Source organism: Crotalus tigris, unplaced genomic scaffold, assembly GCF_016545835.1.
Source record: "Crotalus tigris isolate CLP2741 ecotype Arizona unplaced genomic scaffold, ASM1654583v1 scf7180000017666.379230911805:20528666, whole genome shotgun sequence".
In the NCBI taxonomy this organism is placed as follows: Eukaryota; Metazoa; Chordata; class Lepidosauria; order Squamata; family Viperidae; genus Crotalus; species Crotalus tigris.
The window spans coordinates 17221351-17248930 of NW_024096552.1; the positions used below are offsets into that span (position 1 = coordinate 17221351).

General features: G+C 35.7%; 1 protein-coding gene across 11 annotated transcripts in view; it reads left to right on the plus strand.

The window, feature by feature from the left end:
* PDE1C (phosphodiesterase 1C) overlaps nucleotides 1-27580 on the plus strand; it is a 335588-nt gene that overhangs the window by 156215 nt on the left and 151793 nt on the right. For 7 of the 11 annotated variants that reach the window (XM_039336835.1, XM_039336837.1, XM_039336841.1 and 4 more), the window contains exon 4: nucleotides 25819-25845. The exons of 3 other annotated variants lie outside the window; for them this stretch is intronic. In XM_039336835.1, coding sequence (XP_039192769.1) covers nucleotides 25819-25845 — 27 coding nt within the window. Of the gene's footprint in view, nucleotides 1-7277; nucleotides 8400-25818; nucleotides 25846-27580 lie in introns of those variants that run through there. One more of the 11 variants, XM_039336845.1, reaches the window with a different exon arrangement.

Here is a 27580-nt window from a genome sequence, read left to right on the forward strand (position 1 = left end):
TCAGAATTTAAGACTGCCTTCTATATGCTTATTATGGATGAATGGGAAGTGTTATTGAATAAATAGAATTAAGGCTAGCACATGTCCTTTGTTACCAAAATGCCTGTAATAAAGACAATGTCTTCTTCAAATCAACCTGACTCCTTTTTTCCCCCTTCCTTTTCTATATTTCTTTTTCGCTCTTATTATTTTTCTTTATTCATTTTAATTCAAATTTGTCCTCTTTTTAAATTCCATTTAAAAACTTCTTCAATAGAAATTATTTTAAAAAGACTGGTAAAATAAAAAATGTATCAATACACACTTTGAAGAAGATTGGATTGGAAGCTGCTTCTTTAGAACTCTTCTCTTCTTTTCCTTCCCATCCCGTCAAATCCCTTATTTGTTTTTCACTTTCTTATTTTTCTTTATTTTTTTTAAATTAAAAATTGTACTTTTAAAATGTTGTTGAAAAACCTCTTCAGTAAAAATTATTTTAAAAAACACAAACTAAACCCGACTTCTTTATGAACATATGCATGACATTTTTTATTTTTGGGGGGTAAATATGAAGATCTGCCCAAATATGGGAAGAAGAAATCTTTTTGCCTGTATCAGCCCCAATCTAGGGCTATCCACAGGCAGCAGTCGCTATTGCGACAATCATTTTTGTATTAAATTTAGATTACTAACAAAGAGTTAAAGGGAAGCTAGTATAGCTATTTCAAGCTCCTTAGCTCTCATCAGCCAGCTACACCCTTCTGAGATTCCAACCACAGGCTCTTTCTCACTTTGTCAGCTGTGTCAGGGAGGGAAGACACCAGGGGAGGAGATATGTTTGAAGTGTTTCTTATGATGCACCCAGGTTGGCCCAAATATGGGAAGAAGAAATCTTTTGCTTGTATTAACCTTACGCGTTCCATGACTAGATCACTAATATCTGCATAACTATAAAAGTAACGAGTGTTTCCTGCTACTAACTCATACTCTGACAACATCAACAATGGATTGATGAAAGCTAAGTTATTAAAAAGGTTTTATCATCCCAGAGATCAGTGGCTTTTGGTAGATTTTAAAATGAATATACTGGGATTCAAGTTTTTAAGATGATTAAAGATATATATAATAATAGTAGTAGTAGTGGTAGTAAAGTTGGAAGAGACCTTGGAGAGAGAGAGAGTGTGTGTGCATGATTCTGTTCATGTATGTGTGATTACAGACTCCAACACACACAAACACATATATCTTGAAGTCTGTAATCACACAAACATAAATAGAATCATGCATATGCACGCAGATGCTGATACACACATACAGTCATATTGTGGCTATTGCCTTTTTTCATCTAAATCCATGGGGATACAGAAGTTTAAACCTTTCCTTTCTATGTGTTGAAAATATTCACTGCTCTTTCTTCTGAATTGAATTGCACTTGCTACCAGAAATATCAATTGTCCTAACAAGGAGTATAATATCAAAATGATTGTTCTTGTTCTTTCTACTTATAATATAGTCAAAACAGCATCTGTATAAAGGCAAGGAGTTTAGGAATTTAGAAAAGTTAGGCACTCACAATGGATAATCACAAATCTACCTTGACGCAATCTGTGATTTACATGCAAGCTGCATGATTTCTGCAGATCATATGAAAAAAAACCCTGCTATGTGTTTTAAAATTGGAAAATTCTTGGGAACAGAGATAGGTCTTTATTTATTAACACCATCAATGCTAGCAGGATTAACTAGTTTGCGTAATGATACAGTATATCTGCAAGAATACAACAAAATTCAGAGAGCACCAAGGGCCCCTCATTTCCTGTCCTGAGCTACAAATATTCTCCTTTATTGATAAGTATAATTTTTGATGCTGTTGGCAAGAGTTCAAATTTAATCCACTGTAGTTATAAAAATGATTTTAGAGATATAAGAATAGAATAGAATATTCTTTATTTGCCAGGTATGATTGGACACACAAGGAATTTGTTTCTGGTGCATAAGCTCTGGTACTTGGTGTACAAGCAACAAGAGATAAATAATAATGCATAAGATATAATCATAAATTATGATACAACCAACAAAGTGATAGTTATAAGATACCAATAGGAGTAGGTAATAGGAAAGAAGAGAAGGATAAAAGTAATACCATCCTTCTATGTGATTAGATATCCTTAGGCATAAGACAGTGCTGTGGGAATTATGTATTTAGCAGAGTGATGGCACGGGGGAAAAACAAACAAACTCTCTTTGTGTTTTAGCATGCAATGCCCTATAACAGTGTCCTGAGGGGAAAAGTGGAAACAGTTTATGTCCAGGTTGTGAGAGGTCTGTAGATATTTTTTCAGTCCTCTTCCTGACTCATGCAGTATACAGGTCCTCAGTGGAATACAGGGTAGTTACAATTGTTTTTTCTGCAATCTTAACTAGCCATTGAAGTCTGTACCTGTCCTATTTAGTTGCTGTACCAAGTACAAATGACACTTTGTAAAACTGTATCAGCAGCTTCTTGGCAGTCTGAGCTATCTGAGTTGATGTCGGAAGACTTCTTAGTTGTGCCTTTTTAATGATGGTTCTAATGTTAGCTATCCATTTCATGTCCTGGGAGATTATAGAATCCAGAAACTTGAAGGTCTCTACTGTTGATACTGTAAGAGGTGGCAGAAGAGGTGGCAGAGGCGGGCTCCTCCTAAATTCTTCTAAAACACTTCTTCTTTAAGTGTGTTCAGTTCTAGATTGTTCCAGCTGTACCACAGAGCCATATAAACTATGTAATGAATGTTTAGATATGATTCTATTCAATTGAATGTTTTGGACTTTACATATTGACATTTTTCATATATGTGTCTCACTGTATATATTTTCTTACATAAAGAGGAGAGAGTTGATCCAGAAATTTTAGTCAAAATTTAGTCCTGTTTATATCACTGTGAATGAAGTTAAGCTGGATATCATGGAATTTCATGTTAGCCTTTTGTACAACCAGAGCCAGCCCTCTGAGCCTTTGGAAATGAGTCAAAATAGATTAGTTTTGAGCTACATAATTGGGAAAGTTCTGAAAAAGTGACAAAAAAGAAAATATAATCAGAACAGCTTTGAGAAAGGGTAGTTTCTTTATTGTTGATCACCTTTGGGATTGTCTACCCTTGGGAAAAACAGCTGTAGACCTAAGAGTTTGATTTTATACATTTCCTCCCCCAGATGGAATCTAAACTAGAATATCTTTTAATCTCCCCTAATGGGGCTTCCTTTTCTTCTGCAGGTGGTTCCACCACACAGACACTCTAATTTTACTATAGGAAAAGAAGAATGGAGGAAGTCTGGCAAATGTACATAAGACAAATAGAATAATAGAAATAAGGGAGGAACTAAAATAATTTATCACTCCTGAACTATCATTTACCTGCTTCTGTGTTTGCTTATTTACTCAGTATTTATAGTCTGCCCAAATCCTAATAGACTAAGGGTATTACAATGTTAAATACATAAAAAACAAAGTTTCCATTCATCCTAAAAAGATCTATGGATGACCTGGGACCAGTTACATATTCAGTGCCAAACCTACCAAATAGGGATGTTGTGAGCAAAAAAAAGAAATGTTTGAAGTAATGAATAGAATAGAATAGAATAGAATAGAATAGAATAGAATAGAATAGAACAGAGCTGGAAAGGACCTTGGAGGTCTTCTAGTCCAGCCCACTGCTCAAGCAGAATTATATTATATAATACAATATATGTATCATAACATCTGGAAAAATATAATGGGCCCTGAATGAGTTAATGTATTTTTTAACTGGGCTACACACAGAGGTCCATATTCTTGAAATATTTGTAGTTTGGTTCTAGGTTCTTATAGTTTAGAATGATGTCTAAATGCCCACATATTTGGGTAGTATTCTGTCTAAACAGCCTTCTTGCATGATGTTTAGCAACATGTTCAGAAATGCAATCAGGACAAAAGAGAGGATTTTATTCAACCAAACTTTTGAATTCTCAAGGAAGAGCCTTCTCATCTCTTGTCTAGGAAGACATTTAGGCCTAAACTATTTTAATCTTCTATACTTTCCTTGATCTGTATCTTTTAATGTTCTGCATTGATTAGTTTATAACTAAATTCACATTTTAATGGTTGCTTTTTAAAAATCATTTGACTGGTTTTTAGAAATGTGGATAATTTTTGAATTTTAATATTGTAATCTATTGATATTTACAAATTTGACCTTTTAAAAGAAAAGATGCGTGTTGAATCAATTGATCTTTGGATATATATAGATTGCAGCCTGGTTCAGAACATGCTTCTATGAAATGTATTTCACATTATTATTTTTATCTCCTTCCTTGTCAGTGGTGTGAATGAATTTAATTTTCAATAAACTTTTGAAGGAGGCTGGGTTGAAAGTCAGCAACTAGCTTAATTCTACAAGGAATTTTTATTACCAAGAGCATATTTAATAAGAGACTTTCTAACTGCAGTGTACTTGGCTTTCAACAAGTATATTTTGGAGGAGGATTTTTAAAAACACAAAATAAATATTTCATATATTTCATATATGTATTATAGTGGCTAATGAACATTTATACGGAAGAATTATAAAAAGGGAAACCAGTAAAATTAAGCTGAAATTCTGATTACTTTATGGACACATCTGTGTAGTTTTCTTGGCAATACCATGTAGGTGATGTGAATTGTTTTCTTCCAAGAAGCTGTTAAAAATTTTCTGTTTAATTTTCAGTGGTATGTGTATGCACATTTGGTATTGTTTGTGATTGGCATTCCTGATAATAGTTTCTTAAGTTGTGCTTTTAATTTGTTTCGGTTTTCCTTATTGTTTGATTTGCAGTTGTTCAGGTAATAATGTGCTCCAGTTTATTACTAGAGATTCCCTGGTGTGTTATTACAGTTGGTGTATTGATGAGTTGCCGTGAAGAAACAGCAGTATCCTAAGGGCAAATGTTCTCTTTTCAATGAGAGTTTCCTCTTTCCTTCAACTCATAACCACTTCAGCAGGCCAAACAACAAACCAAACTTTCCACATCCCCACATATCTGAAATTGTAACACAGTAGAGAGCAACTATTCTTTTAGCATAAATGTGGGAGAATGAGATTGAGTCATGCTTTTACACTTGTTAAATTGAGGCATAAGAAAGTGAAAGTATAATTTAACTTTCAAAGTGAAATAATGATTTTTATATTGCTGGAGGTTTTTTTAATTTCTTCCTTTGTTTTAAAAAAACCCTCTTTACCAAAATTTTATCTATCAAAATGTGTAATTATAAGATGATCTCTATTTGACACCTTTCTTAGCAAAGGCCTGGTTTAATTGCGAGGCTTCTCCTATTTATTTTTATTTATTTACTCATGTGGTCAGACCAATGTACGAAGCATTTCTTTTCCCAATGCCCCCCTACAACAATAGTCCAATATAATAAGTTGGGGTGTGAGCTATAATTGGCTTCAAATCATTCAGTGAACTTCCATGAGGAATGATGAATTTCATTCTTGGTCTCTCTGATCCTAATCCAGCACAGCAGCACTGTATGCACTGCAGACCACAGCAATAGTTTCAACAGATCCTCCTTCTCTAGATGATGTTTTCCCTTGTAATTTTCCCTTGAAATTCCCATGTTTTTACTGTTAATCATTTGAACGGGAAAAATAAATGATACTAGTGAATGTGAATGAGATGTATGAGTCGCTATTCTTTCAAAGCTATGTCAAACTTTAAAAAAAAAGACTACTTCTTACATTTTATAAAATCACCCACTCTTTTTTCATATTTCACAACAAAGAACTGCAAAGAAAATTAAACTATTGAAAGGAAGTGCTAAATAAAGAAAGTGCAAAATTGCTTATGCTAGTTGACTTTTGTTTTTAAATCTTTAAAGTCTTCTTCTCTTTATGATGCTTCACTCTGCTTAATTTATGTATTATCTTTCCAATTTTTTCCTATGCATGGGAAAACATTTAAAGTTGTTTATTTTAGAATACATGCACACATACACACATATACATACATACTGTACATACTGTACATACTGTACATACTATACATACATATGGGAGTAACATTTAACATAAGAGACATTTCAGTTGCTTTATGTCTACTGTTAAGAGATTGTATGATTCACTGATAGAATTGTATCAGCCAGAAAAATAGATTATTTCTCACCTTCTAATCTATGTAGTCATAGTTCTACTGTGGAGGGTTGGAAGATTGTCTGCAACAGATTTGGAGTGTCCCCTCAAAAAATTATGGCAAACGAAAATAAGGGGGATTTTCACTAATGTTAAAAATTAAAAAAAAAAACATTCAAGAGAGTACTTTACATTAATAAAGCTGATCTTGTTTCTCATGCTTTTGGGATTTTGAGAATGCATAATATCTATATATCTCATCAAGAGTGAGAGAGAATTCTGAGGCATCTTAAAGATTAACAAACATATTATAGTATAAGCTTTCAAACATAATTCAGAGGAAGGTATTTAATAATACCAGATTTTATCTTGTTATAATATAATCATATGAATCTATAGAAAAAACATTTATGAAGAAAGTCACAGGTTTGAAGCAATAAAAACCCCTCCCCCCAAAACCAATAACTTGTAAGGAATCAAAATCAATGGAGGCCTGATTATTATTATTATTATTATTATTTGATCATCGCACAGTCAGCCAGATGTTCAGACTGGATTTGGCATTTTGTCTACCTATCGAGTCCTTACCCAGGACCTGGGATAGGCAGATGTGGATGTTTGATGGTATTACAGATATCGTCGCAGGATGGAAGCAGTTCCTAGTAAGGCCGCCTTTTGCAATTGACTAATAGCGAATTTGTCAATGCCAATGGTGTTCAAGTGGTGCTCCAGTTGTTTTGGGATTGCACCCAAGGAGCCTATGACTATTGGTACTACCCTTGCTTGCTTTTGCCACAGTCTTTCTATTTCTATTTGTAGGTCTTTGTATTTTGTTATCTTCTCCAGTTCTTTCTCGTCTATTCTGCTGTCTCCAGGCATTGCCATGTCCACTATCCAGACTTTTTTGTCTTTCTTATCGACAATTGTTAAGTCTGGGGTGTTATGTTGCAGGTGCTTGTCTGTTTGAATTCTGAAGTCCCAGAGCAGTTTTTTTATTTTATTATTATTATCATTATTATTATTATTATTATTATTATTATTATTATTATTATTATTATTATTTTAGTAAATGATTTTTTTAGTAAATGATTTCACCAATTGATTTCCCCCCGAAATGACCATTTTTCATTCCTTAGTACTCTTATAATTAAATCTGTGTTGTTGAACTTGCTTAATCTGGGAGGGGGCAATTAGCATTAACTTTCCTGTCTAGAGGATCTTAGTTGGTTTAACTACTTTCACGAACTGCTTTCTCTTCATCCATAGCTCCCTTATGAAGGCAAGGTAAATTGCCCTCAGAACAAATGACTCCCCCAGAAGGGCAATGATGCTTTACTTGCTTGCTTGCTGTTTTTGAACTGAAGCCAGCTTTCCCCCCTTTGGTGATGATCTCACTTTACTCCTGTAGTTCTTTTGGGATCTTTTGCCTACGGTATTAAATATGTTAGCAAAAAGGAAGGGGGGAAAGAAGGAAAGAGGAGGACATTGGCAGCCTTGTGCTTGACAGATGACTTTCCCCCCGAGTTGACGGCTTCCTTGCCTGTCAGCAAAGCAAGCGGCTGGTAAGTGGAAGAACACTAGAATGGGAGGGCATTTGTGGGTGTGTGAAGAGAAGAGAGCTAGAGGGAGTGAAAGATTCAGCTTTGGAAGGGATGAAGGCTGCTTTTCAGAGCAGAGAGCAAAGACAGAGAGTCCCGCAGATTGCAAGGCAGAGAACTGAATGCTATTACAGTACTTCTGCAAATACTTTCAGGCCTTCGATTCAAGCAGCTGAATTGTCAGCAACGGTTTTTCTACCCCATCCTCCTTCACCCTGAGAAAGATCTTTCAGCTGGTATTACTGAATGAATCCTTGGCTTTCTGAATAAACAAATCAAAAGAAGTATCTGTGGTTGCTTTCCATCTGGAGCTCAGCCTTTAATCCCATCTATTGCTCTGAGGAGCATGGCATGCCACCAGGACCTTTCTCAAAGAACATATGAATTTTTTTCTGGTTGCATACCCTCTTTCTAATCAAGGGCATAATAAAGGGGTGGAGAATACTTGAAGGCAGGGAAAAAATGTTTACTGCTTTTGGTCAGTCTTAAAAAACAAAACAAAAAATAAATCTGGAGCGTGTGCATGTTTCGGGGGATGCATCCATTCTCTAAGCCTTAACCAAAGTAAAAAACCAAAACAAAACAGAGCCATGGAGTCTCCAACAAAGGAAATTGAAGAATTTGAGAGCAACTCTTTGAAATACTTACAACCGGAACAAATAGAGAAAATATGGCTTCGCCTCAGAGGACTGTAAGTAATTCTTGATCTTGATTATTTATTTCCTGTCTCTTTCTCTAGCTTTTCTAGTTTGCTTTAGACTTCTTTTCCATAGACTTTGCAATACATCCAAAGACATTCCACACCTGCTTACTGTATATCCAATAATTTTCAGCCAGTCACTTGCAAGAGTAAACAAACCCATATGTTTTGTTTTATAATCTGCAAATGCACATTACAATGAAGAAATATCATGTATGTTAGTACAGAATTATTTATTTTAATGGGCAAGTATGAGTGAAAAACAACCACATTGTATCAAAACCAGCCATACAGAGCCGCTTATTTGAATGCTTATTTGTACCATGCTCCCCTACCTATTCCCAATACTTTGGCATTTGGAGGGAAACAGACCTGAAAGTGACACTTGAGGTCAAGATGTTCACATTTACTTTTATTAATATTTATGCCCATGCTCCAACTTTACATGGGCTTACATTATGCTATATTGAAAGTATCAGTGGAATAATGTCGTTCAGTAATTTAGGAATATTTTATCTTGGGTTTGTCCTCATTTTTTTCTATTTATATGGCTAGGAAATTAGTGGAAGAAATCTTAAATTTGTTTTATTTGCTACAGCACTAATTTAATACATTTTTAAATCTTGGCTTTAGAAAAATTGCCAATGTGCTAAACTGGGTGCACCCAGATGTTTGGAACATAGTAATTTCTTGTATGCCCCCTCCCCATTTTAATAAACCAGCGTGTATGTTCACTAGTGACTCATGAGGTAGGAAGAGAAGACTTAGCCCAAAGTGACTTAACTCGCCTTCTTTTTACTCACATATCTCAACATGCACTTTCAGCATTTTTTTAGCATGTTTACTTATGTATGTATAGATGAGGATAGGTCTTTACTTGGTATAGTGCAGGGTCTTCAGACTTGGCCCTTTTATGACTTGTGGACTTCAACTCCTAGAATTCCTCAGTCAGCATGCCTGGCTGAGGAATTCTGGGAGTTGAAGTCCACAAGTCATAAAAGGGCCAAGTTTGAAGACCCCTTGGCTATAGTGCATAACAAAAAAAATATTTTTTTTGACAGTTTTGTACTAAGACTAGAAATCAATACGATCAGTTCCAGAAAGAAATCTTATCAAGCCAAATGACAGATATTCATAAGTATTCCAAGCACAATTTAAAAAAATGCTTGATTTTCTCAGAAACTGTGCTTAATATTATTCTCTGTTATATGATTATTTAAAATATTTAGGACAAATTCAAACTGTCCTGATGGCCAGCAGTGTATGTCTGTCCTCTGGTCAATTAATAATATTATAATGATTTTTTTTCTGTATCACAGCTACAGAATTACTTGTCTAGTTATATCCGTTCAAAAAGGTCTACCTCTGCTCAAACTAGCATCGTCTCAGAGTAATGCACTAACCACAATGCACTTCAAGACATTTCCAGAGCATGATGTACATGTTAAAAGTTAATCTCTCCATTCTCTTTAGAAAATGTGAAGATGTCTGAGTCAATATGAAATAGAACATAGCAGCATTCTTTTCAATGATTAAGTTTTATCATATCCTCCAGTGAGAAAAAATGTGCTTGAAATTGTGCCACATTTTGCTAATTTATTGTATGTGGACTTGACACTTTGCAATCTCAGCTTTCTGGATGAGTTAAAGACACTGAATATTTCAAAGTAGTACTTTCCATTTGTTTGCAATTTTATTTGCTGTGTCTTCCATGTAGAAAGAAAAGTGTGCATTTATTTTAACAATCAGGAGGTTATATAAAAAGTTGCATCAGAAAAGGAAAAGCGAGATTGTTCAGAAAGGTACATAATTCAATTTAATGTATCCATCCATTAGTGTGATGGAAATTTTCTATCATTATCTACTATCCTTTGCAAAACATTTAATAGGAAATAAAAAGGTAGAATATATTGGCAAAGGAACATTAGTAATAGTAAAGTTATTAGAAAAAAGTAATAATTACTTACTATACTTAGTAGAAAACACACTTATGCAAACCTAATCCATGTGAAAATGGCAGTGTACAGTATACCAAATAACTTGATTCTTCCTTCCTACCTCTGATGTTATTATTGCTCTGGATATTGCCCTAAAGGGATAAAAAAAGCTTCTTTACTGCATCGTTAAACCACCCATAAAATGATTTATTTATCTCTTCACATCTGTGTAACATAGGGTAGTCTACAGTAATAAAAAACAATGTAGCAAAATACAGTTGAAAACAGAAAACATAACAATGTTACAGAATAATTAATGGGGAAAAACAGTAATTATTATAATGGACCCAGGAACTGCCCCAATACTAGGCAGTATCAGCTTTCAGAGCTGCATAGCTATGTCTTGATTGCTTTTGCAAAAGCGTGCAAAAGACGGTTCTAACCTAGCTTCCACTAGGCTATGGCCAAGACGTCTAATCTTGGAATGAACTGGAAAAATATCAAAGAATCCTGGATGACAAGGATTATAGTTTAAAGGGTGGTAGGCAGAATCAAAAATCCCATGAGAAAGTTCTCTGTCCTCCTTTGTCTTTTTTCCTATGGCAGCCCAGAAGCTAAAGTTGCTCCAAGTTGAGAATTTGCCATATATGTGCCTCAATCAAAAATAATGAAGATGCAAGGCCATTCCACTCCCTACTTGATGAAATGATGCAAACTTTACTGGCTGTTAAGTTCAAGATGGTACAGTACTAGTTAATCAGCGGCTGACTATAACCAATTCTTGATCATGGAAATGCATGTCTAGAAAGCACTCCAGCTATCAGTAGTAGTCCAACTTTCCTAATGGAGTGGGAGTGAGATTCGCTACCCCACAACATCTTCTGGTTATCAAATAACTACATCCAGTTCTATCATATGTGCACCATAAAATGAAACAGGAAGAAAAAAATAGCACCAGGACCAGATTCAACTTGCCTAAAGGACAAATTGAGCCAGTTCTCAGATGATTCAGACAACAAGCTATTTAAAAGAATGCCTCTTTGCACTTTTTAAAAGAAAGAAGTGCTGTATAGATTTCCTTTCCATCAATATACTTAATGCAGCAGGGTACTTTCTTCCTTCTCCCTGGGTATCAGTTAGTGATGAAGTCTAGAGGAAAGGTTGGGAAAAATGAAAAATATCTATAATAAAAAAAATAGAAAGTAGCCTCTTATGATTATTCATCTACTTGAATGTTGTCTGCAGCTGACTTAGGGGCTTTCAAAGATTTCAAGCAGAGGTTTTCCTAGCCTAGTATGGAATGGAAGTACCAGAAATTGAAGTTAGGAGCATTTGTGTGCAGATGTAGCTTGTTTATTTATTATATGGCCCTACTTTGAAATACTTGACTTAAGATTAGTGGGCTATATCACGTGCTTTAGAGGAGAAAGTAAAGCAGATTTTTATACTCTCCGCAGATTTGGTTGGCCCTCTTCTATTAAGGAACAACAGGTCAGGAAAACCTGAAAAATGCACTTCAATTCCTCTATTCCTAGGCCTGTTCAAGAACACTGGGTGGGGATGTCAAACATGTCTAGAGTAATTTTGTCTGGATTTTTGCAGTGGCTATATGGCAACAGCTTTCTGGTTTTATTCATAATCAACTCATTACTAAGACAGTAACTAACTTCTTGCTGCAAGTTAGCATAAACTTATGAAATTCACTGGAGCTGGACAAAGTACTTTGTGAGAATATTGCAATCCATTTTACATTGCAGAGCATCTATGAACTCACAGTTTTATGTAAGTATGGGGTAGAAATTATCTGTTGTCTAAATGCCAAATTTATTGGATTGATTTAGTAGGTATGATGTAGAACTTATCTTTTATCTAAATGCCAAATTTATTGGATTGATTTTCACAGCTCAGAATGCTTTATGGATCGTTATAAGCATGTCTTTATATAATGCCAACATTACTTTATTGTTTAATAATGATAAAATTATTAATTTTCCATTCGTATTCTTAAGGACCAAAAAACTGTCAGCACTGTGTTCCCTGGGTAATGAGTTAGTCCTCCTTGTGGCAGTTGTGATGACTTGGAGAACCTTCTATTAGTACTTTAAAAGCTTCTCAATTAATATGATTTGATTCCAGGTTTTTCATATCTAATAGCCACCATATTTTATATTGTGTATAGTAAAAACAATAAACTACAACAAGGTGACTAATCATAAGGTATAATTTGATAGAAAGTTTAAAATAGAAAATATGCTACATGATTTCAAGCTGTTTTGATGGGTGGGATGGGAGAGAAATTTAGGGTCAAAATACCAGTGGTATGTTTCCCAGAGAACTTTGCTACCCAGTTCTACCCTTAATCACCCTTCTACCCCTGACAAAATGGCAAAAAAGAGACTAAAGTAGTCCAATGATGTCAGCCCTCTACTTGGTGGTTTCCTAAGGCCCACTTGAACATTTGATGTCTCTTCTTTGATTTGATGTCATCTATACTTCCCCTTTATACTCTGGTAAGTATCCATGGGGTCCATTAAAAAAAACCCAATGCACAAAGTTAAAAACATAGAAAATAGCTCCAAAAAATGTTTCATAGTTAAAAGTCTGGCAGAAATTAAGAATGTTTGCAGGTTTTCTAATACTGAGGGGCAAATACATTCTGCAGCTTAGGAGCTTTCCTCACTTGCTACGGCCTTTGACAACTGGGTCATCTATGGAAGACATCTCCTATACGTTTTAATAGCTACACAGATTTATCTTATGAAAACAATCTCACTGGGGAATTCTGGCAGTTGAGGTCCACACATCTTAAAGTTGCTGTGGTAATCAATTTCTGACTATAGGTCAATCCCAAAATCATAAATTATGTCCACTAAGCAGGTTGCCACTATTTAAAATCTTTCAATAGACACATCATATTATGATAATGTGCATTCTGTTATAGATTTTCACTTTTCATGATGTGACAAACATCATTTTATCATAATTGTCACTTGGTTCTGTTTGTATCTTGTATCAGTTCTTGGCCTTTGATAGCAATTAGCAATCTGTCTTTTACATTTTGTACTAATTGCTATTTCTGGACCCTTTTCAATGACAACCCCACATAATATAATGGAACAGAAATCTAACAATTATATATTGTAAGAGGCCTGCTGAAACAAAAGCAAAAACATTTTGGCCTGACAACCCAAAGAGACTGGGTAGGTTTTTCCATGTAGGAAATTACAGAGTTGCAGTCACACTGATTCTAAAATTTTAAAAACTGGTGTACCTATCTTGAATGATGATTTTCAAGTGTGAGTTCCCTCTTCTAGGTTTTGGAACTCTTGACTCAAGTATACAGTTCAATTTCTCTAAAATCTAGGGCTGTACTGGGCTTTTGGTGTGAAGGCAAAATGGTATGTATTATCTGCAGGGTCTTAAAATGGGCATATTTTTTTCAGGGCTTTTCAGATTTGCAGATGGGTGCTGCATAAATCTCCTGTCTATTTTGAAGCACCATTCTTCCTTTGAATCAAAAGCACTGCAGTTCTTTCAGTGATCCCATCAGTTTAGAATACATAGACTGCCAGTTCCACATAGTCAAGTGGCCATCAGGGTAGACAATTGACATAACATTGTTTCAAATTTTCTTGGCTGCAATTAGCTATGGAGAGACTGCAGATCTATCTCAAGTAGAGTTACTATATTTAAACTTTCTAAAAAGAGGGTACAGAAGAGGTAATTGTTTTCTCTAAGGTGCCCTTCAATATGTATTTATACATTTAAGAGAGCAGTCATAGAGGCTTTTCCTCATTTTTTTTCCATATGCCACAATTAGTATAGTCACATGCATTCATATTCCATGCTGGTGCTTCCTAAATTGATAGCAAATTGGGTAAGACTGAAGAAAGGAAAATCCTAGATTGGAGGGTGGCAAAACAAATAAACAAACCAAAAGCCAACAATGCCAAAACATATGAGGGTTGCATTGTAAGTTGGGGAACATGTGGAAAGGAATAACCATGCAGAGGCAGAGGAGAAGGACCAAAGAAGATGAATGAAAACCAGAAGACTAGGGTGCTCAGGTGGGATGGGGAAGGTGGGAGAGACATAAAATGAGAGATTGGGATGGCACCAAAAGATGAAAGTAGGATAGGGGAAAATGGGCTACTCAAAAGATGCATCAGTCTAGATATTTTAGTAATTATTATCTTCCTAGTCAGATGAAAAATTTTGAAGCTAAAACCATCCTTGTGTGAGAAATATGGAATGTATGGTAACTATAGCAAAAAAATAAAATAAAATTCTGCAATAATTTTCCAAGCTTCTTCCAATATCATAAATTGCCTATTTTCCATGCAGGATGTAGGTGAAAGAATTAAAAGTAGTATCAGTGCACATATGCAAGCTACAGCTCTGGATTATATTATTTTCTGCTCTCAGAAAACTCTCCATAACTTTGTTTTATAATGTTCTACAATGGAAACTGTCAATAGCAGAATAGTAGTTTATTTGAGATATGCGTAGACTGCCTCAGTCTTGGGGATAGATTAAATCCAGATCCTAAGCCATTAAGGGCTTGCTGAATGAGCAAATGAATTATCTACCCTACAATGCCTCCCCCTGCAAAATCTGTATAGACAATAGAAACCACTAGTGTAGAAACTACTGTGCCAGTTCCTTGATCCCTGAATTTTTTTGTCCTTGTACCACCTTTGCCACTTAGTTTTCACCTCTTCAAATGTGCTATATTCTGTAGCAGGTGCAAATAATTTCCAAGAACAGTTTAACTTAGTCACCCAGAATATAATTATTTTCGTTGAACATGTGAAAGGATTTGCAATTATTTGAATCAAGGTTGGTGTTAATTTCTTTAGAGAGTCATTATCTGGGGCAGAATCAAGTCATTTTTTTTCTAGACTAAATTTCTGAACTGGACACTTTCTAGATAAGTACTTTATCTTGAAGGTTGCACATGCATAATGTGTGGGATATATCAAGGTTTAAACTAATTTTTCCTCCTGTTGTTTCCAAAAGCAAGATATCAATTCAGAACTTCTTTCTTTGCTGAAAATTAGTAAATCTGTCAAAGAAAAGTAAAAAAATATATCTGAGATCGGTATTGTATGATGCTGGTCTCACTCTTCCTGTCAAATGAAACCAGAAACTGGCAGTCTTATAGTTAGATTAATAATAATATATTAAAGAGCAACTTTTTTTTCCTACATTAAAATAATTTAGCAAAGTGAAACTTTTTTCAATATCTCCAAAATTTTAAAAGTAAATAACTTTTAACCTATCCACTGAAATATATAGAATTTCAAAGTGCAAGCACTTTGACTACAGGTTAGATTATAAGCTATGGAAACTGGTTTCAGGGCTATTATTTAAAATGTGCATTCATTCTCATGATGATATGCAGCTAATTTTGCAGGAATGCAAGTTCAATTCATCATCAAATGCCCTTTGGGTACTTCATCTTGTTCAAAGTAGCAGAATACTTATTTTAAATGATGTTGTTTGAGCAAAGAAGCTCTGAATATTTACAGTGTATGGAATGTGTATGCATGCACATGTAGGCAAACAGCCCTTGCTTAGGCTTGCTAAACAGTAATCTAAAGTATTTCAGCTTGTGTTACAAGGTTAGGTGAGGGTCTGCAAGAAACACAAGATTTAAAATTCTACATCATGCCAGCTGTCTAGTAACAGAGAGGCGGGTGCTGATCACAGTGGGGGCTGGGTGAAAGAAAAACACCATCTGATAGATTTACCAGAGCTTAGTGCAAGATGCAGATCTGCTTCTCTGCCTTTGAAAACAGCTGTTGCCAGACCTTGATGCAATTCCACATTATGGTTCTTTTCTCAATATTTAATCTGAATTTGGCTGGTGACCTTCCTTTTTCATTTCTCACTTATTTTTACTGCTCCCCATAACCCTAACAAATAACAGTCAGGCAACTGATTGGATATCAGAGATTTTTTTGTGTATTAATTAATGCCATAAAAGGGTTCTGGTTGAATAAGAAATTCCTCTCCCTTTTGCCTGTTAAACTAGAGCAGGGGTGTCAAACTCAATTTCATTGAGGCAGCATCAGCACTGCGGTTGACCTCGGGGGATGGGTGTGGCCAGGGTGGGTGGGCGTGGATGAAGTGGCTGTAGCCTACTGGGTGGTCGTGGCCAGCTCTACATCGTTCGCATCAATGGTGCCTGTGGGGGCTTGGCAGGAGTGGGATAGACCTGAGGGTCTCTGGCAGAAGGGGGTGGGACCATGGCAAGTGCCAAGGCATGGTCCACTGAAGGAGCCTCACTGTTCCTCTCAGGCCATGCGGGGGTGCTGGATGGTGGTGCCGGTTGCCCAGAGCCCTGGGCAGCAGGTCAAATGCCCAGTCTGGCCCTCGAGCACCCATGGCACCAAGCCCAACCCCACTTCCCCAAGGGGGTGCCAGCTGCACTTACCTCCTCCTCAAGGCTGCTGCTACTGTGCTTGCTCTCTTTAGCCAGGTTGTTCATGATGGGTATGAGGGCAAAGTCAGAGGGAGGCCTATTCCCTCTCCATGAGAGGAGACCCAGCTTTGTATCCAAAGCTTCCTTACCGACAGGATGGGAGACCCCCAGTTTAGGCTAGGAGGAGGGGGCAAGGGGATGGTGAAAGGGCAGCAGGGCAGGACTAAGGCAAGACTTCCCTCAGACCCTCCCTCTCCTTTCCTTCTTTCCTTCCTTCCTTCCTAAGTACAGAGTGGTGGGAAAATATTTGAGATGAGGGAGGGAGAAAAAAAAGGCAAGAAACGCAGCTGGGGAGGTGTCACCCTTCGTGAGAATGAAGAAATGCACCATCGCCTAGAAGTGACCAGCACATCTTCCTCACCTACTTCACATATCTGGCTTGGTGGGCTCTGGGGGAGGGGATGTCATGAGCAGTGTGAGAGTCAACGTTACCTGCGCAATGCTACCCAGCCACCAGCCTGCCTGGTTTCGTCAGGCAGCAAGGCGCTCTCCTCATAGTGCCGAGAGGCTGAGCCAGGTGGCGCAAATCCAAAAAGAAGCACGACGCCACCTAGCCCCCAGCCTGCCCGATCTCGGCAGGCAGTGGGGCGCTGTCCTCACAGTGCCGAGAGGTTGAGCCGGGCGGTGCAAAGCTCACCAGCTTTGCACCTTGCTGCCTGCTGAAACTGGGCAGGCTGGGGGCTAGGCAGCATTGCACTTCTCATCAGATTCGCGCCATCCAGCTCAGCTCTTGGTGCTGTGAGGAGAGTGCCCCGCTGCCTGCAGAAACTTTTCCCCCAGAGCCCATCAAGCCAGATATTGAAGTAGGTGAGGGCCATTTGCTGGCCACTTCCAAGCAATGGTGCATTTCTTCATTCCTCACAAAAAGTGACACCTCCCCAGCATGCACCCAGGGGGCAGGGCTGACACAGCAGGGACTGGTTCCAGACGGCCTTGTGGAGCTAAGAGTGAATGCGTTTGAGCATAAATGGCCACAACAAAATTGTACATTGGCTCCCTCCTGGCCAATGTTATTATTAGTTATATTTTTACCAAATTCTTCTGTATTCACAAATAGGTATAGCAGTTTTGCCCTCCTATTCAATGGCTGTCACAAGATTTAGTTTTCCTAGGCATATAGTCAGAATACAGTGCAACAATGATCAAAGAATTAGTGTCTTTCTACACTCTTTTATTGTTTAAAGATAACATCAAATGTGCAATTGCTGGATCCAACAAATACAGTAAAATTTGATTAAAATATCATAATGTTCTCAGCCAGTAATAATTAATGTACAATAATAACATCAAAAAGAATTATGTCTCTGCATTTGAGAGAGATAAAGCATTCTGAGCTATCTCAGTAGCCTCAATTTTTAAAATTATATTTTATGCATTGTTATTAATAACTTCTGATTACCAGTATGCTAAGAAAGCTAAGAAAATTATAATATAAATGTGCCTTAATTTTAGAAGGCTAATACACAAATTTCTAGTTGTGTATTATGGCAAAAGCTTGATTTATAGAAATTGAGACCTGGAAGCATTGGCCAAATTCCTTTCAATAAGATGTGAACTTGGAAAGTTCTTACACATCACCTTCATTTAGTTATAGCCATTATCTTACTGTCAAAATCTAGATAAAATGAGGCCAGCAGAATATAATTGGATTAAATAATAAGAGCCTTGTAAATGTATGTTTTATAACTTCCATTGACATTTAAAAACCTTTATATTAATAGAGGTACAACAATATGTTTGTGTTGTAACAATGGCTAAAAAGCTGAATGAAGAAAAAAGCAATGCCCTTAAATTGTGATATTGAAAAAAAATGTTGAAAGTGCCTTGGACATTAAAAAGGAATAAATAAAGTAAACTAGAACTTATGGGAAGTATTAATAATGTAGCTAAAGCTTAGTTGTGCTGGACACATAATAAAGAGTCTTTTGAGAAGACCCTAGTACTTGGAAAGAGACGATAATAAAAAAAAGAGGTTGGCAAAGGATGTCCCAAAGGTACTTTTTGAAGAAATAATTGAATTTTTTTTCTTTGAAGATGTTTCACTTCTCATCCAAGGACCTTCTTCAGCTCTGATTGGAGCTGAAGAAGGGGAATGAAAGGACTTTTATTCCTTACTCGTCATTTGCATTCTTTTAGCGAATCGTTGAGGCCACTTGGAGGTTTATCTGTGTCATCAGGTTCACCTGAATAGTGCAAATATGTGTGGAGACTTCTTGGAAATGTTGAAAGGACTGTTGTAGACAAGAGATAGATTATGTTGTATCCCTCCCTTATGTTGAGAGAAGGCTGCTCAGTTTTGACATAGATGGTGTCTTTGACCCCTTTCTGTCCAAAATGGGGACTTTGCTATCTTCAAAAGCATGTCTTTCAAATGTGGGAAAGCCCTCAGAATATGTGGCTATCCCAACTGGGTCATCATCAAATCCCAAAAAAGACTCAGCAGGAGCTCCTCTATAACAGACAAAGAAGAGAACAGTAAAAAAGCAATATTGTTATTCCATACATTGCAGGAATATCTGAAAACCTTATGAGGATCTTCAACCAATACAACATTTGTGTGCACTTTAAATCCAAGAATGCACTAAGGTAGAAGCTTGCCCATCCCAGACACAAAATGAGCAATGTGGTATATGCAGTACAATGCGCTAAGACACATGCAGATCTGTACAGTGGGGAAACCAAACAACCACTTCACAAAGGTATTGCAGAACATAGGAGAACAAACTCATCAGGACATGATTCAGCAGTCCATCTGTGTTTGAAAGACAAAGGCCACTCTTTTGAAGACAGCAGGTTTGAAAGAGGGGTCAAAGAGGCCATCTATTCAAAAGTAAACAGTTCTCTTCAACAAAGGGGGAGGGATACGACATCTCCAGTCTACAACACAGTCCTTTCAGCAGTTCCAAGAAGGCTCCACACCCATTTGCACTACTTAGGTGATCCTGAGGACACAGATAAACCTCAAGTGGCCTCAACAACTCTTTAAAAGAATGTAAATTACTAGCTGTCTGTAAGGAATATAAATCCTTCCATTCCCCAACATCCAGTCAGAGCTGAAGAAGCTTCTTGGATGAGAAGAGAAACGTCTTCAAAGAAAAACAAGAAACAGTTGCCTTTTGAAAAAGTACCTTTGGGACAACCATGACCTGGATGATTGAGAATCTCCATAGACAGTTGGCAAAGGACACAATTCTTCTTCTTCTTGTGCCATATCCGTTATTAGACGTTGGCAATCATCTTGGTGATCCTGTTTTTATCAGCAGCTGCACGAAAAAGTGTTGCTGAGTTTTGTCCAAACCAGTCCCTTAGATTTCGAAGCCATGATAACAGACTTTTAAGAACTCAAAGAGATAGTTACTAAGAGCCCTGTCAAAGTGTTGTTTATTGGGTTATAAAGAGATGGAAATAAATGAATTATTGAACAATCATTCTGTATATCAGAGTCACATCATAATTTGAAGATTTGCCAAGATTTCAGCATTTCAAATAACTATTATATCGATATATATATATAGGTCCTTCTATCTAAGAAATTAACAGAGAGAATTCTATAAAGGCAGACATAGTTTTATCTTTCTTCCATTTTTTTGGTAAGAAAAAAAAGATTATAAAATTGAATATAAAACAAGAATCTTCTCTCCCACATTCACAATGCTTCATGCATGCTTTAAACAGGACTTCCAAAGTCTTTTTTCTGAGATGGTGATGCAATAATTCCTCTGTTAGAAATAACTTCTAATGTTGATAAGATTTAAGGGTGGATTCCTGACCTTATCTAGAATAGCATGATGGCAACTCTGCTGGTAATAGAAAAGTTGATATGTATACCAGAGCACGTTATATAGCTCTTTGAATCTGATCCTGTAATAATGGAGTTGAGATTTAGGATACTTGCCAAGTGGTTATTTTATGCAACTGACCAACAACTTCTAATTTTTACAATTACTCTATCAAGAATTAAAAGTCGATGCAGACTAGTCAGGTCATTTAAATAAATGGAAGCCTTTTCTGTAAGCTCAAATTGTGGAATCAGTTCCCCATGCATTTTCCACTAATGTTACTGTCATTGCAGTAGAATTAATGATACATAAACAAACAGTATTACAGTACTGTATTTATTAATAAACACCACAAATCAAGTTGCAGATGACTGCTGCATTCTAGTTTCATGAAGGTTGGAAGCAGATGGAGATATATTAGTTGTGTTTTTTCTAAGCACTATAATAGGTGCTAAATTGAGGGATTTTCAGATGATGGGCTTAGTAGAAAGAGAAGGAGAGAGAAAGGTGAAAAAAATACTATTATACTTTCTGATTTCAACAGTACTTGTTATGCATTTGTCAATATTTCATTTAGAGAAGAGACCATAGCTTCACTATATGGATTCCTTATTAAGGGTCCATATTCAAATTCTGGTGTTTAGTAGTTAAAAAGAAGCAGGTAATGGACAATCCAGACCTGAGAAAGTGGCTGCTAAGTATGCCTGTATGGGAAACCTTGTTATCTTCTTCCTAATGATCCATGTTTTGTGCATATATCACTTCAACTGTAAGAATAAGCATGGGGACTTCTGCCTCTATATATTAAATGTGTCAGAATAACAATAGGAGACGATATCTGTCTTGAACTCTTATTTATTTATCTGCTAGATGTATCTGGTGTGCCACATTGTGCCATAGAATGATGCTAGATGGGCCTACACCAAAGTCAGCAGGATTAGTCTCCTGCTCATGTTCTTATGACATCAAGGCCAGCCATTTCTATTGCAGTTGGAAGATTTTTAAAAAAATAAAAAGCCGAGTACTGTAGCTGTAGTACCCTAGAATGAAGGATGGAGTATTTTCATTATAGTTGTCTACAGAGGGAAAATTTGCAAAATTATTATCTAAATAACATACTATTGATCTTTTTCCAGAGAAAAACATTCAGTTTAAAAGGTTCTGGTTTAACTGAAACGTTTACTTGTTTGTTTATGTATTTATTGCATGTATATATTACCAAACTCAGGACTGACTTAAGTTGTTTACAAAAGAAATAAGAATGTAAATTACAAAAAGATGAATAATAAAAATCAATAAATAATATAATGTAAAAATCACAGAACCAGTCCCATTCATTAATAATAATAATTACAGTTAAAATATAGAAGAAGCTATGCTATCTGAGTCACTAAGTAAAATCATTTTCCCCAACTGGAACACAGCACCAACATTATCTCTGGGCTTTCATCATACATTCCATATAGTGGACACATGCAAGTCACATATATAAAGTTTAAATTCAGTGAGTGTTAGGCCTAATTATACACTGCACATTAATAGAAGAAATTTTATGTAACTCAGGGTTGAATTGTGGAGTCCTTGGTGTTTTCTGAACTTGGTTGCTTGCTTGCAAATATTTAAATCCCGGAGTAGATAACTTCATCAGTTTCTTCTATGTATAAACACAGAGCAAACCTCACACTCACTATTTCTAATGAAGTTACCTAGTCAGGTAGTAAAATGTCTGCAAGTAAATAAAACTCAAAGAATACCAAAGACTCTACACTGCATATCAATCAATGAAAGCTTTTCTCTAGACAGGGCAGTTATAAAAAGTGATGGGAAAGAGGTATGATATGCACACCTTGGTGCCTACTTTTGTTCAAAATGTACCACTTTGAGTAGAAGGGCTGTTAGCATCATCCTCACCCACTACATATGTGCCTTCTTTGTCTGAAGAATAAAGGTCTGAGAGGAGTGTTTTGGAGTGGAAAATGTTGGGATGAGAAAGACCTGAATATTTTTACTATCCCGGTCCATAATTAGTATTCTAGTACTTTAAACCCTTCTCCCCAGAGATAGTAGCCAAATATTTCTTATTAATGGAGGCTAACACTTGGTATCAAAATTATATTGACCATAGCTAAATCTTTTTTGTGGTCATATAGGATAGTTGAGAATAACAAATATTTAAATTATTGGCATAATAAAGATGTGGATCATTTCAAAGACAGATTTATGGCTTCTAGATAAGTTTAAAATGAATATGGGTATCTATGAGCATGATTTTAGATATACAGAAAAATGGTAAGCTTTCTTCAGTGAGAAAGAAACATGAGAAAATAGTTCATATTTTACAAACATGAGTTTTCCCACCAGTGACTTAGTAGGCCCTGCCCTACCATTTTCTTAACAAATTGGACTACTCTTCACCAATCCTTGAACAGACATAAAATTATAATTGCATATTAGTTATTCCTATTCCTGACCATTATCTTGATTGAATTGCATCTGTTTTCATTTGTTGCTAGTTCCCTGGCTAAGATACAATGTAATGGATGACAAATCTCAGCTTAGTTAACATATCTAAAGATGTCCTTAGACAGTGTCAAAATAAACTTTATTTTATCATTGACAGAGCTTATAGAAATTTAAGCTTATCTTATTGATGGGTTGGGGATGAACTGACATTAATTTAATGAGTATATAGCAGAAAAAAGGAGGTTTACCATGCATTTTTACCATCAGATAAAAAAAAATGAAAAATCTAGAGTCATTTAGTCATCATTGTTTGAAAATAATGAGGATGGGCTTTATATCCCTTCAAAAATAGTTGTTTAGTGCTGGAAAGTGTAATAAGGCACTCATGGAGATCCTGTGTGAAAAACAATAGTGTTCAGAATTGGTAAGTTGTTGTAATAATAACATATAAAAAATGTTCACAAAAAATGTTGAGGAGAGTCTTCTTTATGTGATTTTCCTCCCTTCATCTCCCATCTTAGTCACTCTCACACATACTTGAAGTCACCCCTGGCTGGTACTGACATACTATTTTATAAGTTTGCTTTTTAACCCAAGTTCTTGTTCAGTTGAAGAACCAAAAGAGGCATGCTTACGAATTTTCTGGATGATTTATAAAACTAGCTAAAATGGGATGTATGCTGTCAATTATTAAAAAGATATCTCGGGATGAATTAGGAGAGAGATAGAGAGAGAGTGAAAGCAATTCAAATTATTTTAAAAATATGAGTAGGATGAAGAAGGAATTTATTAGACTAAAAACTAGTCATGAAGGAAAAAAATGGAGAATGGAATATACTATTTTTCCACATAATGTTGTTGACCATGATGTTGACTTATTGTCCTGCTTACATGCTTATTTTCCAAGAATTGGTGTATTTATTTAAGGATTAGCAATGTCAGATCACCTCTGAAGATATAAATTAGGAATCATGATCCCATACAATGAGAAATGGAGCAGTTTGAATGTACAAAATATCCACACCAATATTATGGCTGTAGAACGAGAGGATAAAATTTACATTCAATATCTGATTTGTATTTATGAAACTGAATGGTTTTCAAAAGCCACTGAACTTTTAGGTCACTTTATTTAAATATAAAACATGTATGAAGCTATCAGATCACCAATCTGTTCTGAAGATCAGAATTATTTGCTATCAAAAATAGATTTCTTTATCTCAGGATTTAATAACTGTTGCCTAAGACTGAAGACTGTAGGAATAAACCTTCAAACCCTAAAGCCTGAGGAATAAAACAGTTTATAATTCTATAAATTGGAACAAAACATTTTGGTTTAAAACTAAGCATTTATGATACTTCACTACTCATTTAAATTAATGTGTATTGAATTAAACATATATACATATTAAATCAAGTCCTACAAACATACATAAGAATGAACTTATTCTAGTTTAATTCTAGATATGGTTATTTACTGAAATGTTTGAAAATCTGGGCTGATTTTAAACTGACTGTCAGGAATGCTCTTATTCATATGGGAGCACTCAAACTCTCCTTTTTCTGATTGGCAGGAATAGAGTTTATGAGATATACTGAAAATGCAGTGAAATAAATATAAACCTAATAAGCACTGATGTTGAAGAATATCAAAGAAACAATGCTCTTAAGTTTAAATCATTCTTTTTTTAGCTTGATTGCAAGTTTATAAAACAAGGGTTTGTGTTATCTGTTATTGGTGACTGGAATGGATATACAGGATGTGGAAATGAAATGCTATTCGATGAGGTCTGAAAATATGTTGGACTCTTTCCCTAATTTTAATTTTTCACGCAGTTCTTGTACATTTTGACAATTAATCCTCCTGATTGAAAAAAAAAACTATTTTTTTTTTTAAAAAGGGGATACCAAACCAATCTTCATCAGTTGGAAGATTAGAAGAGTGTATGAGTTACCAACAAGAGACCAATTTTATCAGTTAAAGAATTTAATACACCTAAATATGTTAGAAAGAAAATATTACAAATCTGAAAACTGAGGCATAACAGTTACATTTTCCTACTTTAACATTGCAGTGCTTTAATAATTTTGAATTCTTAGACTGACCACACCATTCTGGCGAAAGTGCAGATTTATATCTTTGTGGTTAATGTTATGAGACATTTTTAAGATGTCAACATATCAACATAATATGGAATACATATTCTGAAATACATTAATTTTAATGTATTTTAGTAATTACAGATATTTTATGATTTTTAGAAAAACTCACTATCATAAAAAGGAATAGAATTGTGGATTAAATACAGAAATGACTCAGACTGGAAGTAAATGTATCCATCCCTGTTTTAATATAGTTAAATAAACTAATCTTTTCTTATTTCTATGTTCAGAAAAACAGTCCTCCTAACTGTTCAGTTGCTGAGCACTGGGAAAAGCCAATGCTTTTCCAAGGTGATAGTAATTTGAACAATATTACTAAAAAATAGGTTTCTCCTGGGTTTTGTAGCTACGTTAATTAGTTGTAAAGCAACAGACATCTACTTTCCCCATATGCTGCCACAAAAATTATATCAATATTATCAATTTTCTTATTTGCAATATATTTTCTCCAAGATTTCAAATTAAAAATCACTTTATGTTATTTAATTCTTATCCAGCTTCATGACTACTACTTAGTTCCATCCATGTTGCCGATTGACCTTGTTCAGTTCTCATTTTTAACTTTTGTTCTTTTCCTGCAGGAGAAAATATAAGAAAACATCACAGAGGTAAGAACAGATTGCAGAAGAATAAGAAAGCATTTGAAAAAAAAAATAACCTATTATGATTCTGAAATTATATTTTCTTTTATTACTAGTTGTGATGCTGTAAACATTCTACACTAAGTCAATATAATGTAAACCCACACTAAGTTAATTGTGTGGTCTCTTAATGAAACTCAGTTGTGGACTGATAGTTAGAAAAAAATATGACAGAATGTCAGTGCTGACTTTTGTATTACCCAGTCTGATGCTGAAGTAGTGGAATTTGATATATAATTCTTAAATGTCTTATAGGTTCAGGAAGATATCTGACCAAGTGAAAAAATAAGGCCTTTGACTTTGATATATGAATCTTAATAAATCAATTTATAACTTCTTTTGATATTCTGAAATTGTGCTATGCAATAAAAATAAACTGCAGGCCCACGTTTTTGCAGAAAACAGGTATTCTGATTAATATTATGAAGGCATAAAATATTGCCCTTTTGTTCTAACAAAATATTGTTGTTCAATTCTTATTTATTTTAACAAACAAATTCATCTTTTAAGATGGATTTGTGTCAGAATTGTTTTGGTCATCTACATAGTGCCTGAAGCTAAACATTATAAAAAAACTGCCAAAACACACACAGGACTGAGTTGCTTAGTGCTTTTGTGCCTATCTCTCTCTCTCTCTCTGTGTGTGTGTCTTTGCCATGAGAACTATAAAAAGAATCCTGATTGATTCTGAGTCTGATTGATTGCTTTGAAGTTTTATTATGCTAATTGCTTTTGATTTTGAAGTGGGGGTTAATGGGAAAATATATCCAATCACATCTTGCCATTTTCACAGGCTTGCTTAACATTTTAAGCTAAACACTAATTATTCTTAGGGCAATTGTTTCTCACTGGCAAAGTTATCTGAACCCTCCTTCAGTACCGAGAACTCTTCTGCAGTGTTACCAGAGTTGACTCCTGGCAATTCCCAGACAATACCGTGTTTCCCTGGAAGTAAGGCCTATCCCAAAAATAAACCTTAGCTTGATTTTTGAGGGTGGTTCTAATATAAGCCCTACCCCAAAAATAAGCCCTAGTTTTGGGGCGAGGCACACACTTAAAAATCAAGCTAGGGTGCGGATAGGGGTGTGGATCTGCCCCATGTGCCCCGCACCCACTTACTTGGCCTCTCCTGACCAGCTTATTTCTTCTGCGGCATCTTCTGCAGCCAGGCCTGCATTTTTCAACCACACGCCTTTCTGTGGTTGAACTCAGTACTTGGTTGTATAGGCCTTCCAGAAAGACCTGTGACTGAGAAATGCAGGCCAGAATGTAGCTGCAGAATGCAGCTGCTCCTTCTGCCCCAGAAGAAGTGGACCTGCTGGGCAGGGCTGTCAGTGTTGGAGATGCATAAGACATCCACCCAAAATAAGACCTGGTGCCTCTTTTAGAGGCAAAAAAAAAAAAAAAGAAAAAGAAAAAAAGACCTGGTTTTATTTTGGGGAAAACACGGTATATGCAGGGATTGTTTTGGAAAGATTTGAGAAGAGAATTGGTTTTGGCTTTTTCCTAGGGCCAAGGGAGAGAGATTGGCTCAGGGTCACTCAGCTGGCTGCATGCCTAAGCTGGACTGGAGCTCACAATCTTCAGTTTCTAGTTGGATGTCTTAAAAATGTAGATTAAGGGAAAAATTATAATGATCCCTCTGCTTAAAGAATATAATAGGTAAAAATATACTTAATATACTAACATATTTTTTAACAAA